The sequence below is a fragment of the Calidris pugnax genome, unplaced genomic scaffold, assembly GCF_001431845.1.
Source record: "Calidris pugnax isolate Ruff unplaced genomic scaffold, ASM143184v1 scaffold118, whole genome shotgun sequence".
Classification (NCBI taxonomy): domain Eukaryota; kingdom Metazoa; phylum Chordata; class Aves; order Charadriiformes; family Scolopacidae; genus Calidris; species Calidris pugnax.
In genome coordinates, this window is record NW_015090855.1 from 2618607 (window position 1) to 2635418 (window position 16812).

General features: G+C 42.9%; 1 protein-coding gene across 1 annotated transcript in view; it reads right to left on the bottom strand.

Moving 5' to 3' along the window:
- The window catches only part of NFATC2 (nuclear factor of activated T-cells, cytoplasmic, calcineurin-dependent 2), an 87791-nt gene that overhangs the window by 20471 nt on the left and 50508 nt on the right, over positions 1-16812 (bottom strand). The window contains exons 7-9 of the mRNA XM_014943868.1: positions 11109-11164; positions 10057-10183; positions 7794-8489 (exon numbers count right to left, since the gene is read on the bottom strand). Of these exons, the coding sequence (XP_014799354.1) occupies positions 7794-8489; positions 10057-10183; positions 11109-11164 (879 nt within the window). The remainder of the gene's footprint in view (positions 1-7793; positions 8490-10056; positions 10184-11108; positions 11165-16812) is intronic.

Here is a 16812-nt window from a genome sequence, read left to right on the forward strand (position 1 = left end):
TTAAAAAAAAAAAAAAAAAAAAAAAAGCACAACCACCTTAACCAGCATAGTTATGTGGTAAGCTGCCTAAGTGTAAAACAAGCACTGCTAAAGGTTTCCAGAGAGCTTCTCTGGTTCAATGCAAAATGGAGAATTTAGCTCTAGAAGGAGTTAACCCCCCTTCCTGCTTTACACAGTTTTGTTATAAGCCATTTCCTATCCGCGCATTTCTTGCTTCTCATCTCCAAAGCCCCCATTTTTAAAAAATGTCAAAACAGTTATGATTTTGACTGAACTGAAAGAATTTCTGTGCAAAACACCCACTGTCACCCCTCACTGGCAGGAGGACCACTGATTCATTCTCCTTACATGCTCTACTTGTTCACGCAACGGGTTTGCTCTGTCTCCAGACTTTACCATAAAAAATGAGGATGTTTCTAACAGACACACCTCCTCTTGGTGACAGGTAGTGTATTACTTGCCATCAGTCAATCATTCACTTCTAGAAAGCAGGTAGTATTCTTTGAGATACAGTATGAAAGGAATGAGAATGGTGGAAAGGCAGAAAAAGGAGAGAGCAGCTCTGCCAATCCCTCCCTTTGATGCAACATGTGTTTTAACAACCTACAGCATGGCCAGCACGGCCCCAGCTCCTGCACACCTGGGCAACAGTTTCTCACACCTTTGGTACCCCCACATCTGTGCGAGGGACGCAGCTGGGGGGACCCATGAGCCTGGGATCCCATAGGCAAGTTACAGTTTTACCAGTGACTTTTTGCACCAGCTGGGGCAAGTCACTTCAAAGCTCTGTGCTCCCCTTCACCCATCTCTAAGAGCTGGGGAAAAAGCTTGTCTGCTTCTTCTTGTCTGCTTCTTCCCGCAGTGGAATTATTTTAATTCATTACCGTTTCTCTGCACTGGATGAATAGTGTCACTGGACTGAAAAATGTTATTGTTGTTATCCCTTTAAATTGAAAGTGGATTGAAGGAATAAAAGTAAATGTATGGTCTATTTTGGCAGATGTCTTCCAACAGATGGGTGTCTATGGTCATCTTTATAAGAGCTGTCTGCTGTCTGTGATTCAGACCATCTAAGGAATGCCATGAGCGTGGAATAAATGGACAGCAAGTCTGGGAAAGGACTTTATTGTGGTTTAGAAGCTTTCAATTCTCAACTGCATGAACAAGTTCTTTTTTTCAAGTAACTCTGTGCCAGTATTTCAAAACTATCATTGAAAATTGCTTGATGCCTTCCGAAAACTGAGCGCTTTCTGCTGATAACGGTCCACTGGTTTAGCCTTCAAACGGTAGCATGGCTTCCACCAGCAAATCGCTAGAATTGGGGTTTATTGTCTTGGTGCATCGGTTCGTGGTGGGACCCTGCCCATCGAGACACCGAGAGAGCATTCACGTACCCATCCTGCAGTGTCAGTTCTTGGCAGCGGTGCCCGTGGTCTCCTAATGGAGTCTGCATGTTCTTTTGAACAGGAAACGCTTTGTAACACAACTTGCCTGTGGGCACTTACTGCACCAATTAAAGATTCCTGAGCTTGAGAACAAAGAGGTGCCAGTGGAACTATGGTTTTAATCACTTGATTCATTTTCTTCCTTCCTCCACTGCTGATTTTGAATGTATGGGTTTTTCTTTTTCTCACTTTGTTTTGTTTTGCATGTTTTTAGGCAGCAGGACAGCTGCTCAGAAAGACTGCTGGGGAAAGAGCAGTCTTGAAAAAGGACTGGATTTGTCTGAATTTTCAAATAGCAAATTGTTTCTAGAGGTGAAGAACTTCAGATACCAGCCTGTCATAATAATAAAAATACATAGTTCTTATTCAGGTATGAAGTTTTTTTTCTAAGAATCCATGTAACATGAACGAATTATATGCTTAAATGCATGAGAGGGAAGGATAACAAGATATTTTTTATAATGGTAAACTGAGGTACAGGGAAGTTAAATACTTTGCTGAAAGGCCAAGCTCAGACACAACCCAGAAGACGAGCCTCGTGTTCTTTTTACCTCCTGCCAACAGACTACAGGCTTTTGGAAGCAGAACTACCTTTTTGTTCTCTTTGCATGTTGCATCTAGAAAAGCAACATGCATATGAGTGGCATATGACTAGGGCACTTAGGTTGTAATGTGACAAACACACAAGAGCAAGGATCCAAAAATAAAGCATGTAGCGTACCCACAGAGTGCTGTAAGGTCCCCATAGAGAGAACAGAAAATCTGGAATAAAGTGAGTCAGAGCTTCAAGAATGAGAGAATGAGTCTGATGAATACATAGATTTGCTAGAGTGTTTGAGCGAAAAGTTTTGGAGAACGTACAGGCTTCACTCTTAGTCAAACTCTGCCTGAGCAGAAATGACCACACCTTCTATGAAAAGTAGTTCTAATTAAAAACAGAGCTTGGCTTTTTTTTTTTTGGATGCAAATTGTTGCTCTAACTGAACCACAGCCCATTTGCAACATTCAAATTCACTCCTGCCTAAAATGCCAGGAAACAGGAACATTTCCCCCTCTGCCCTGTATTGCTATTTTACCCTGCGCGTGGACATATGATGAAAACAACTACAAACCAAACTAAAACATGTTCCTAAAGCCACCATCTTCTGTGCTTTCCGAGGATGAAACCACTACAATGTTAAGAGAGAAAAGCACCTTCTCTACAGCCAGGGAGGTGGCCAGACCCCTGCTCCTTGCTAGTGTGGCTCTGCTGCTCTAATGCACGGAGGGCTTAGAACTGGCTTCACCGTGCAGCTGAGGTTCCCCCAGCACAGGGAAATCCCCAGCTGGCAGCAAGCTGACAGAGCTGGCTTCATGCCACCCCCTCCTCCATCCGCCGTGGAGGGGCTGGGGAGGGCGAGCAGGATGCTCCCAATGTGCTGGCACCTGAGCCAAAGCCCTAAGGAGCACGGTGGCTGCAAGGGGCCTTGTGTTCTGCCTTTCCCTCCTGGCTGTACTGACCCTCTCCTTTCATCCACGGACACACACCGGTCTCCCCGAGGAGCACACGGGACCAGCACGGATGCAGAGTGGGCTGAGCGCTGCAGGGAGGGCGGCAGGAAAGAGCTCAGTCCCGGACTGACGCTTACTCAGGGCTGACACAGTCGCTTTCCTTCTCGGGTCCCCAGGAGACCCGGGGTTTCCTGGAGGTACACCCTGCTCAGGCTCGTGCCTAACTGCTACCGGGCTACAGAGGAAAAAAGCTGGCCAGAAAAGAAAGATTATTCCTGAATGTGGAGGAAAGAAGGGGTTTGAATTTCATTTCATGCCACCGTGGGGGCAGAGTGTGGATTTTCTTGTTGTTGAATAAAAGAATGCAGAAAGAAAATGTAGGGACCTAACACACTCCGTATGGTCTCGGATGAGACCCATGGTTAGGGAATGGTCATTGCGGGAGGGACCAAAACTGCACAAATTAACACTTTGCTCATAGGAAGGTGATTTAAAGTGCTGGGTGATTTACAAGCATCAGATTGCACACCCTGCAGATCCATTTTCTAAAGAAATATCTGCTATGTGTGAAATTTTCTGCGAAATACATGAGTTCACTGTAAAACATCTCTGCTGATCAGCAGTCTGATAAACCACTACACAAGCATCTGCCTTGCTTTTCTCCTCCCCATTAAAGATTACTGGTGCACCAAAAATAATTTAGAGCCACTGCATCAAACAGACAGCTCTGAGCATCAGATGTGGTTAGATAGTTACTATTTGAATAATGACAATCATTTTTCTTTGTAAAGTAAAAAGCACACAACATGACAGCTGAAGCAAAAAGAAGAACTAAATCTAAGGCAGGCAAGTTGATAACATTCAAGACAACAGCTACACGTCCATTATTTGTATATGAAAAGAGCCTAACACCATACTTGACACTCAGTCTCTGTAAAGCACTTCTAGACCGTCGCATCTGAGTGCTTTAGAGTCTGTGATGCATTTATCCTCCTATTGCTCTTGTCACACAATCCTTGTATCTCTGTGCCGCAGATGGGGAACTGTGGCACATGGCAGCTGAGCAGCTTCCCCAGGGCTACACAGGAAACCTCCAGCTCTGCAGCATGAGCGTGGGCAACCCAGGGCACGACCAGTGCCCCCAGCCCTGGGTCACCCTCTCTTGATCCTGTCCCACCAAGGCATTTTGGATGGTGCTGCAAAGAACTATTTTTTTTAACTGGGGTTGTGCTTTAAATAGCTAATCTGATTGCTCTGAAGGTCCTGGAAGAACAAAGTTCTATTTGTCAACATATTTCTGTGGTTGTTTGTGTAACTTTTACCATTGTTGGTGGTTTTGGTTATGAACAATATTAAGATGAGGCCTTGGCTGAAATGTGCTCAGCACTTCCTCATCCTATGGCTTTCACTTGCATTCGAAGCCAATCACTGCTTGCCAGCAGTAGCCTGGACACCAGATGGGTCCTGAAGGATCTCCTAACCATCTTCACCCCCAGAGTATTTCCAATAGTAATGAATCTCTGAGGCAGAGGTGTGTAACAAAGGTTTCTCTGCCAATTTTTCATGAATATTGCCTTCCTCTGGGGATTCATCTTTACACGACTTGATACAAAAAAGTTACAGATTAGGGTTTTTTGACAAACACAGAGGAATATGTATAAGAAGGTATACATATATGTGGCAATGTCTAAGCTGCATCAGTCTTCCCAATGGCTGCACTTCCAAATCCAACCTATATGACTTGATAGCTAGAGCCTTTCTTCCAGTAACCACACATTTCATAATTCTGTCTGGGAGGACAAAACTGAGAAGTTGGAAGGGGGGTGCACAAGCTGGGCTGGGCATCTCTTGCTCTGAGGTAGCACCAGCTCTCTACATCTGCAGTATGATCAGAAATGAGCAACAGACATTCTTAAGTTATTATTAAGGTAGCCAGTACAGACAGTACCAGTTGTGCAGCTACTGCAAAGAGCTCCTCGCACATGGCAAAACCCACCTGAGAATACAGCTAAATACTTGCCATCACCTGCCTTAAGGTCCATGCTGTTTTGGCTACACTGCTGGTGCTATTCAACCTTAAGAACTTACAGCTTTGTGATCTATGTCACACATTTGACTGTAAACCTCCTGTGGAAGTGGAACCAGCTCTTATCTTTGGAAGTGGAACCAGCTCTTATCTTTACGAGGCAGGAGGTAAAAACATGGTAGGTGTGCTCAGTCCCCAGTATTATATGCCCTATGGAGCAGTGAAGGCTCTGATCAAAGAACAAACCACAATCTCAGAAAGAAGGACAAATACATATTTCTTTTTACAGCAGGGGAGATAAAGGTCCTGTCAGCAGTGTCCGCAGGAGATTGGAAAAGGTAAGGAGAAACAGTAATTGTGTTAGCCATGAGATGTTCTTTTTTGGTCACTTCCAGGAGAGCTCAAAGACTGGGACAGCATACAGACTCTGACAGCAAAAGCTTCAGGAATGAGGAACCAATGGAGCAGGGCTTGGTCCCAAGTCCCTCAAGAAGTTCATGGCAAAGCTCAGAATAGAAGCAAAGACCAGAACACCAAGGCTGAGCATTAACCACATAAGCAGAGGACAAGAGTTGACAGGAGGAGGTCACAACCGTACAAAGGGACGAAAGCTGGACTGTCAGCAGAAATACGGATAAAGAAGAACAAAGAAGAGGGAGGAAGATGGGGGAAGGGAAGAAGAGAGAAGGGAAGCAACAGACACTGAACAGTGGTTGCCTAAGAGTCTGTGCATCAGTGGCAGTGCAGTGTGTTCATGCCAAGCTTGGCTGGGGAACCATCATCTCAGTATCTATCTGTGAAAAATCACAGCAAGACCTAACAGCTCACTTTATCTCAGAAGAGCTTTCTGGATAAAAGGGATTTGAGGGTAAAGCCTCCATAATCCTTTGGGTTTGCTTTCTTTTAATACTTTAAAGCACAAAAATAAACTTTCTAGTTAGGAAAAATATGGCTTTTGTTATGTTCTGAGTCACTTTTACCCAGCAGCAAACAAAGTGGCTTTTCAATTCAAGTCCTGAACATTTCAGAATGAAATGTTTTGCAAAGTCCTAAAGTAAATCACAGTTCTCCAAGTCACACTTCTAGCTAATGTAAATTCAGTGAGGTCAGTAAAGAGACTGCATGTGACCAATCTTGCCTGGCCTGAGTTGGGTGGCATAATTGATAAATTAATCTCTAGTTGAAATCAGTTCAAGATGATCCAGTCAGCTAAACAGAAGCCTGGAATTTCATTATTAACTTGCTGCTATTCTGCCTAATGGCTCCTCTCAGCACAGAGGTTGACTACATCCCTTGTGAGCTATGCTATAGTTAGATATTAATGGCCTGATCCAAAGCCCAGTGAAATTAATTTTGCAGTCCATTTAAGTGGACTTTGGCTCGACTCAGAAGTTTGCTAGCTTTTACTTCTAGATTCTTTTTTATTTCTTTTACAAGGTTTGTACCAAGTATTTTTAGAAACATGGAAGAACCTCTCAGCTTCTCATATTAAAAGTTCCTTAAAACACAGTGTTCAATTTTACTACTAGAAAGATTATCTTGCTTTGTTATCATGCCCCATTCCCTGAATGGGAAGTGGATTTTACTTAGCTATTTTCTTGCAGATCCAGCAAAACTCCTAAATCAAATTCTCTGTTAAAACCCAATCCAACATTGCTCTTCAGACATGGAAACCAGTAAAAACTCTCTAGATTTTACTGTGATGGCACCAAAGCTACATCAACCACATTTCAAACACAGACTAACAGAGAAAACTATCCGAACTCTACTCTGCCCACAGAAACAGCAATGAAGACTGTACAGGATACAGCCACAAAGCACTCAGTACCAAAGTTGAAGAAAGTAAAACTTTCATGGGCACAATTTCACAACTCTAGGTAACTGCAGTAAAAATCTCAAACTACTGGGTGCTTACAAAGCACATAATGGTGCACATTTACAAGATCAAACCGTGCATGCAATTGCCTAGAGGACAGCAGCAGTGAATATACGTGAAAATCAGGTCTGTACTTCATGCATAAGAACACCCTATATTTGCAGCAATATATCCAGCAACCTCACTCTGCTCCCACTAAAATAAGCATCGGGTTTGCTACTGGCCTTTATGATTGCAGCATCCAGCTGCACTATTAACTTTACATTATTTCCCCTTGCAAGGAATACACTTTATTAAAAGAACCGATCAACCAGATTGCCAATAGCTGCCTACCTAAGAATAAGCAGGATACGTTCAAAGAAAGCTTTACTCTAACTTATATTCATTCCTAAAGGCTAAATCTGCTGGCTCACTACAAAGAAACAGCATTGTTTTACTTATCAATGTCCTACTGTTCATCTAGAACATCTGCAATAGTTTTGCCTGCAGCACTACCCCATTCATTACGGGCCTTGATAGACTGCTCAATGAGCTTTTTTTTTTTTGGGTACAAAATGTACAAAAGCATTTTACAAAGTGGACTTTGCCCTGATATGAATAATAAAAAAATAATTTAAAAGTGCATTTTGTTTCAGATTCTCCATTTTCCAAACTAACCTTTTGCAAAAGGAAACAAAATGGCAACAGCTTGAAACCTGACAGCTCACTCCATGTCACAAAGCAAGACAGGGTTTCTGCAGAACTCTATGTTTTTAGCTCAGTTGCCAAAGTGCATTTCCCTCTACCAAAAATGCAGTTGATGAAACACCAAAATGCAACATGAACAAACAGCAAATATCCACACCCATCAAAAGGAGGCCACGTTGGTTTTGTGCCAAGGAACAGGTGGGATTTGTAAGTCCTAAACTTCCTCCCTCCAACAAACCAACCCATAGAAGAAAAGAGCAGTGCTTACCGTCGTCCAGATATGCTTGGTCCAGATTCTGCTCCTGTTTAATAGTGACTCCAGCTGGTAACACTTCTTTCTGATCACTAACCGGTGGTCCATTTTTTGCTGCTCGCTGGCCTGAGGCTGTCTGCTGCTGAATCACGGTAGGATATGAACTCGGACTTAACCTTTGTGCTTGACTGACCTGGGGCTGGTTGGATCTTGCAACATTGGACGTAAAATTTTCACAGCACATGATGTGCTGAAATTCTTGGTGACTACCACACCTCAGCTGCTGGTTGGTTGGAGAATAGTGAATCACTGGAGAAGACTGCTGGTTGCCTGGAGAGTGGTGGAGCACTGCTGAAGTCTGGCCCGGAGAACCAGCGTGCACCAGCACTGACCTATGGGCATCTGAAATAGCAACTGGAGCGGCCATCAAATTGGATTGCTGGTAGCCCAGTTGGCTCGGGCTAAGGCTCTTGCTTCTTTGGTATATTACAGCGGCTGGATTCTGCTGATGGTATCGAGAATCAGGAGAAGAAAGGCCTGAGCGCAACTGCTGGCAAGGAGCCATAGTGGCCACAAGACAGGAAGGGGATTCGGTGACCATTGTGTGCTGTGAATAGTAAGGCTGTGTTACTGTTCCCAGACCACTGTGTACTGTATTGCAGATTAAGGCTGGATCATAGTCATCAATGGGCTCTGTTTTGATTGATGGTACTAGAATAAAGCATGCAAAGGACATTATTCGTAACAAGCTGATAAACAGAGAGATTTTCCTTGAAGTAATAACAGACTTAAACCTTTGCAACATTTGCATGTGCAAGCTCGTATCTCACAGGCATCAAGTTTAATAAATCACGTATATGCAATCATGGCGGAGTCTTTCTTGAAAGCCCTCTGTGCTAAGATGTTCTTGAAAATCTATAATGATCTATTTAACCACAAATTTCTAAAAATTGAAAAGTTCAATACTTCAGCTCGTATTTAAATTCAGTTAAGGGCCATTCTGGAATAAAAGGAAGGGAAGAAGCCATAGGTATAGTTCCATGTAGTACTTCCATCTCAAAGGAAGACTGAATAAATAGAAATACTATGACATATACAACTCCTCATTTTTCTGTCAAACATTTAACTAGTGACCAAAGGCAGAGCTGAATTGTTTTAGAGCTTTCTTTTTAGTTCCTTTACTGCTTATAACTTCCTCAAGTAATAAAAGCTGAAGAGTTTTTTGACACTGTCATTTAAAAAACCATGATTTAGTAAGAGTTGTGTGAATCTTGGTGTGGATAAATGATTTCCCTCTACAGACAAGTTCTCACATTTCTTATGTTTTGTAAAATATTCCCCAAAACTCAGTACTGAAATACCATACAATGAAAACCATATAACAGTCATGCAATGGGGTTATTCTTTGGAAGTTTAGGAATTCCTTCTCTGAAGTGGTTTATTTTATGGATTCTATTAAGATAGTATTGTACTTATCAATACTATTCCACAGGAGAACAATTTAGCAGCTATACAAAACCTTCACATACCCTATACAGTTCATAAATTCAGGGAGAGAATCAGAGATTTCCAGGCTGGAGGAGACCAAAATAAGAATCGGAATGAATGTTTGCCCATCCTTAGAAAACAGTCAAATAAAGACATCATTTTGAAGTTTGAAAAAAATCTGGTACTGGTAACTACTAAAAAAAAGTTATTTTATGCTTTCTGGTTTCCACAAACACAATACTCTGATTTTCTCACAATATTTTTCTCCCAGCCAAAGCTGAGAAATTCTGGGAATCTCATTAGTAATCCTTTTGCATTTATTGTGACATAGCTCACCAATTCCCAAGAGGAAGAACATCAGAAAAGCATTCATATTTTCCTCAACCAGCCTCATTCTGGAGAATATATATTGCTCGCCTTCCTCCATACCAAACCCTTGTTACTTTCCCAGATCTGATGTTATCTTACTGTCACACACGTCAGCTGGGGAAGGCAATGCTTATGGTTTTCACAGGGTCACATCATGTCACAGACTGAGTCTGCTCCCACTGAGGCTGTTGGCAAACTTCCATCAAGTGAATGGGGCAGCATCAGCCCATTGCCAAGATAACTGTCTCCTTAAATTTATGGGAAATTCCTGACCATAAATCACATGCATCCTTTAAACCAAAGAGTTGTTGAGTGCTTAGCTGCACTCAGCTGAATTAAATTAGTAAAAATTAGATCTTCAAATAACGGGAAGAAAACAACACAGCAGAAATTAAAATTTTGCTCTGTCCTTGAGAATTACCTGGGTGATAGGTAAAATGCTGGGGTTGGCTTCTTTTTCTTTTTCCATTGATGACATAGAAATTCACCTTCACAGCTGTGCGAATGTGCTTGTTACGGTACTCTGGTATTTCTACAAAGAGCATGCTCTGAAACAATGAAAAGTGACAATACAGAATTAGTAACTGAGGCTGACTGCAGATTCTTGTGTGGATCTCTCTGTTACACGTCCAGGCATAAAGGAAATCTTCCTATTCTTCCCTATGAAGAAGGGTATGAGAAGAAGAGAGGGGGAAAAAAAAGGGCAGATGGTGAAAGACTAGAAGATTTTTGGTACTAGGAAGCTGCTTTCTATGTACTGTATCCTCTCTTGTACTTGATGTTGTCCTGAATTTGGGGAGAGAGGTCTCAGCTTAAAGCACGCAGAACAGTGGCAAATGTAGCAGCACTGTTGATCACACTGTGCTTGATGAACAAGTATGTATGGCAGAATTCCCTCTTTTTCTTAGAATAAACTTGATTATTTTATAGGCTTTTCTCTTATACGCAGCAATATCCTGCTTCCGTGGAAATTAACAAGAAGTGTCCCGTTCTCTTCCGCAAGGGCAGGCATGGCCCATGGCAATGCGAGTGCTAGCTCCTAAATGCACTGAACAACGACAGTAAGGTCCCATTAAGCAAAACGAACAAAGAGGCTCATTCCCTTGAAAGACCAACGTTCATTTTAAATACTATAGTACAAGTCCTGTCCTGCAAAGTACAGAGCACCCAAGACTTCCATACAGGCCAAAGGAAGTCAGGACAGCCAGCATCCTGCAGAGGAGCGGGCTGATACAATAGAGTCTTCTGCAAGAACACAAAATCTAGCCGTTATTCAGTTTGCTGTGGGATACTGCTAAATGAATAGTTTCTTTTTGCAACACATTTATTGCTGAAGCATTTGACATTTGTTCATCACAGCAGTAAGATAGCTGCTCTTTCTGCTTTTGAGACTCTCTTTGAAAACTACCCCTTGAATACAACTTGCTGTCTGAGAAGCTCAAGGAGAGGACATCCACTCTTTTGCATACTTACAGGCTGGCTCTTATCTTTGTCCACTGTTGCCTCCATTTCCCAGATCTGCTGCCCATCTGGAAGAATATCACAATATTAACCTTACTGTATTTTTTTTAATCGTAAAGCTTGACTTAAAAAAAGGAGACAAATTAAGGGCATCAAGTTATCAAAGCACTCAAAATGGACTTTCAAGCACCTTCCCAGTCCTAACCAAAAGCAACAGCATTTAATTTAAACACATCATTGAACACTTCTCTTGCCAGGAAAAAGCTAACATACATATTAAAATCAAGTGTTTTTGTAGAAATTAGCCAAACTGAGGAATGAAATATTTAGCACAGGTGCAACATCTGCCTTCTACCAGACTTGATTTCAGCCAGCTTGACTGATGGAGGGCAGCAGAAGGTTGGATAACTCATTAATGGTCACATTTGGTCAGCAGCTCAACAGACTTCCCACTATTTTAATCTAAGGCCACATGGCTCCCCACCAGTGTGGTAAGTGGTGGAATGGGCGAGGAGGTGGAGGAAAGACTAGCTAAGAATCCAGATCTTGTAAGGGATGCATAGAGGTGAAAGCAAGCCAACTGAGACACTTCAGGGCCGTTTTTTAGAAGTGCTGCACAGTGAAACTGGCAGATGCTCTGAATTCTCATAGGAGTGTGGGTTTTTCTAGATGTAGTGCAACAGGGACAGATTCTTACTGTAATTGGGAAACCAGCTACATAGGGTGTTTGATTTCTGTTATGCATGCCCTACTCATTTCTTATAAGTGCTATATGAAGCCTCATCATGTGATATCTAGCAGTACATCTCCGCTGAACAAGGAACAAGCCCAATGTGTCCAACTGTGGATCTGCGCCCCAGCACTGCCACCGCTGCAGGCTGTGACAGAGGCCACCAGCAGTCCTAAAGTCACTTGTAAAGCACCAAATCTTCACCGTACTCAGTGTAAAACCACCTCATCGCGCATGCAACAGCCTCTACCTCTGAACCACTGGAAGTCTTTCTGTTCTTAATTACATCCACACAGCTCGTCTCCATTCTGTTACACAAAATTGTATTTATAGTGGAAAATAAAATTTGATCCCCTTGTATGGAATATCATCAAAGTAACCCCCGAGCTTTATAAGAGTACATCACTAGTGACAGGACATTTGTACACAAACTGGATGCTTCATCTGGATACAAATATTTCTTAAATCTACTGTCGCCCACACTTCCCAGAAACATCTTTTAGCAATGCCTTCCTTATTACTTTTATTTTTTTTTATTTCAGATTTTAATCTCTACCCCTTTGATTTTTATATTCTGCTGAGCCTTTCAGCCAAGCAATTTGCAGAAGCAAAATACTGATGGGAACAAAAAATTGCCTCATACCTTTCTGAAAGCTTGGTTTTAAAATGAATAGGGGACACAGATCCCAAGGAACCGACGTGACTTGAAATACTGCAGCCGCGAGGCTGGTGTTTGCTTTGGAGAGGGGGGAGGCCGCTGCGGGCGCGTTTCTGCGGGGGTTCCCCAGGCTGCATGCCCAGGTCTGGCGGGACAGGGGTGGAAGTCTCCTAAAAACAGCCCTTCTCACAGGACCTTTTATTTTTCCCAATTCTTGGAAATTCTGCAAGAGCTGCTTTTGTCCTCTGTTATTTAAGTACTTCTGCTTCTGGCAAAAAGGGAAATTGAAAGAGTATTTTTAAATGCATTTTGCATTTTTTTATTTTTTTTTCTGTTGTTTTCCTCTTTGTTCTCGGCTCCGCACAGACAATGAGCTGACAGATGTGCTCGGCTCTCTGGGCCGCTGCTCCATGGCCGCAGCCACAGGGAGGGCCCTGCTGGCCCCAGCTCCGTGTCCTTCAGCCCGGGGGTCCCTCCCAGCCTGTCCCCCCACAGCAGGCAGGGCCTGGCCTCCCCCAGCACCCCACACTTCAGACACCTTGGCTGTGTTCTGGTCCTTAAACAGATCGGAGGGAGAGAAGGGTTTTCCCTGAGTCTGTCGCCAACAGGGTGCCCCTTCCTCCCTTATGGCAGGCGGGCTCCCCAGGGCCTTTGGGCAGGGTGCCTGGCCTATGGTGGGGCAAGGGTGGGCACACAGCCCTGGCTGGGCCTCCTCACCCCCGATCCTTCCCACCAAGGACGTGGAAGAAGCTGATGAAGAGCTGGAAGATTGGCTCTGTCCCTCAGTTACCTGTGAGGAAAATCCTCTCAGGGGGAGAGAGGGGAGAAGAGAGCCTGGGCCTCCCAACAATTCACACTGCTACTGCCACGCCATTCTGGTGCAAGGAGAAAACGCTAAATAATTCAGACTTTTTTAAGTGTTTCAAGTTGCTCCACAGTGAGTCAGTTGTCTTTTCTGCGCTAACGCGTGGATTAGTGACGGACTGCCGGAGCGGAGACGGCCTAAGCGAGCTGTGTAATCAGAGCCAGCAAGGCTCTCGCCCCATGTGCTGTTTAGCCTGCACATCCCAAAGGGCCGCTGTGCCCAGGAATGGAAAACACTACATTTTCTAACAATAAACATTCACTTTGGCCACTACTTTGGACCGTTGCAGGTTAAATCTATAACCCTATTAATGCAGCTAAAGCTTCACTGTAGCTGAAATGGTAAATATCTCAGGAAAGGGGAAGCCAGCAAATACCAGGGCTTTAATCCAGCAAATACTAAATGCATCGTCTGATGACAAAGCAGTAAATACTTAATTCCTCTTCTAGGTGATCTTAGTGAAAAGAAACTATGATAGTATGTGTTAAAGAACCTTCCCACACCCCCCCTGAAGAAAAACCCAAAGAGAATTTTTTATAGTTCTCTGAGGAAAAAAGGAGGGAAAAGGACGCAACAAAATAAAGCTCTAATAGAGACACACATCGGGAACTGTCTAAGCAATGCAATATGAAGATGTCCTGACAACGAGGACAGCCAAGCGGGAATATTTGACACTGGTTTTCCTCCAGGCAGAATGTTTTCATCTTTGTTTCTGTACTGCTAAATTCAAACAGTGTGTGCAGATACAACAGCACTAACTTCACAAAGAAGGTAGAAATCAAAAGGATTTGTTGGTCCAAAATGCATAAAATAAAGGATAAATGGGTCTCCAAGTCATCTGCTGTGTTCAAGAGGCCTGTGAAGCATATGCAACCACAATCACAGTGGATTTGATTTAGTAACCAAGCCACTGAAATTGCACTAAAAGCTAATGAAGCCAGCCATAAAAATCAAATGATGCTTAGGCTGAGTCCAAAGTCTGTGGAGATTAAAAGGAAGGATGAGAATAAGCCCAACCAAACAAGAAATAAATGTATTTGGGGTTATCATTCTAATGATGATAGATGCTCCTGTTTGGATATATTCATGCACGTGGCAGCTACACAGGTTTCTAACGTATCTGTCAGCAGCAGCAATCCCCGTTCCTCAGCACTGAAGCCCTGTTGAATATAACCACTCTGCAGCTCACTCCCTGACCTTTATGATTAAATATCATGATGTGGCTCCATCTGTCTCACTGCTTCATTTTTATAGTTGCGAATATACAAACTTTAGCTCGAGACAATCAATATTTGCTTTTCCTTTAACCCCCCTGGATACGCACATTATGGTGAGCTTTTGGCAGAAGGATGAAGGAGGCTGTTAATAAAATGAAAAATACAACTGCATTCAGAAATACCTACTTCAGCTTCTCCTTTTTTGCTGGGAATGAAAAGAGATTTTTTGATTATGTGCTCTCAGAGAGTTAATGGAGAGCAGGAGGAATAAACTGAGAAGTCTTAGGCCCATCTGTAGGACAACTCGAGGAAATTTTGAACAGAGAAAACTTGCACCAAACTGTCAACACATTTATCATCTTTAGAATGTGCACAAATGAGAATTTTTTAGGAGGAAACTAAAGTGGATGTTTGAAGAAAGTAAAAGATGGCATTTTTATTGTATGGATGTGTTAATAATCATAATGCTGATAGATGGTGAAGCACAGCTCTCAGTTACAAAACATGTGTCACGAGTTGGGTGTGTGAAGTAGGCCCTTTTCTTCAGTGCCAGTGTTGTAACCCAGGTGGTGCCTAAACACTACAGATGCATTTCGCTTTGAGCAAACCTCCTGAGGTCCAATCTGGCCTTAATTACCCTTTAACTCTGTCATGCCACAAAGGGGATAATGAGTGGTCCCCTCCCTGCTTGCAAACAGAGATTAAGCCCCAGCTTGACTAATAACTTAATCTAAAGTCTACAAGTACAGATAGCTGTTTATTGCATATAATTAAACCTGCTTCGACAGTGGAGAGGTAAGAAAACTGCAAAAGAGCAACAGCATCATTTTTGCTGCAGTACTGTGAGAGCTGTCAGATGTAGAGAACGTGTGCTCTGCCAGTTCCATTCAGCGCTGGGCTGTCCTGCCATCGATATGTGCCAGCCAGAGGCACTACAAGAGTGTCCCGGTACATGTGTGGATCACACAGGAACTTAGGGCCAGGTCCACATGTGTGGCATGTCTCAAATTCTACCTCCACTGCAGGGAATCCAACCCACGCCTCTGAAAAGAGCAGTAGTTCCACTAAAGATGATAAAATATTTTTGGATTTAGACCCTGAGGTCTTACCAGTCACTGCTGCCTCACACAGTATTTTTACTGTTGTGGTTCCCTGCTCATTTAAATGGTTTGTCTTAGTTGGCAAGTCTTTAACACCACAGGTCAGTGAAATGTTCAGGAAATAGAGATTTTTGTGCTGCTTCAGGACTATGAGACTTAGCATTAAACCCTGATGAGAGATCTGATTGTGTCAGCACTCTTTGGAGGAATGAATGAGTTGTTGGAAGAAGGTAATTCTACCCTCTCTAACTCTCTAACTGTGATCATACCAAGAGTCTTGCTTCAAACTTTGGGGAAAATCAAAACGTCAGTCTGCATTAGGAACATTTTGGGTGATTCTCTGCAGCCCCTTATAGGACTTTTTTTAATTAGCCAATTAAAGGTTTTCTGAACCAGTTACAGCCTTTACACATTATTCATGATCCCTTACTCATGACTTTGGGGTCAGTAACTAGCAGAGAAACAAACTTACTGCTTTATTTGAACAAGCATGACTGATGGACTGAGAGGTTCAGGAAATTTTCTTTGCAGTTCTCTCTAGTAGAAGACTAAGTATACTATTGTGCCGATTCTGTATGTGATTCTGTGCCTGCATGTGATTTTGTGCTTGAAAATGTACTTTATCGCTTTTCAGTCAAGCATTACACAAATTACTTAATGAACAACCTGTTACCTTTTTCCTGTGCTAACCAAACCATGCTAACTCCCCAAAGAAACCAAGCCTGGTAGCTCGTGGCAGAGCTTCCCCGACTAGACATTTCTGCAGAGTTCCCTGGGGGCTCGCAATGAATTGTCCCTATTCACTGTGTTTCTTGGAAGGTCTTCCAGAAAAGCACAACGATTGTCAGCTTTCATCAGCAGATGAGAAGCATCTCTGGAAAACAGTCAAGGTTTTTTAGAACCACCCCAAGAACAAAGCAAACAACAACGAATGTTTTCCTGCAGAACAAACACCACTTTTGAGATGCAGAAACCTTATGGGCAGGGGAAAACTCACACACAGTCTCTGCTGCTCTTTTTGGGGATGAATTCTGATTTCAGCTGGGAAGTTATTCTGCTTCATGTCAGTGCAAGGTTGCTCAGCATCTAGTCCTATGCAGTTGTCTCCTAATAATTTCAGAATAGTTTTCAAATTTTAAGCAAATA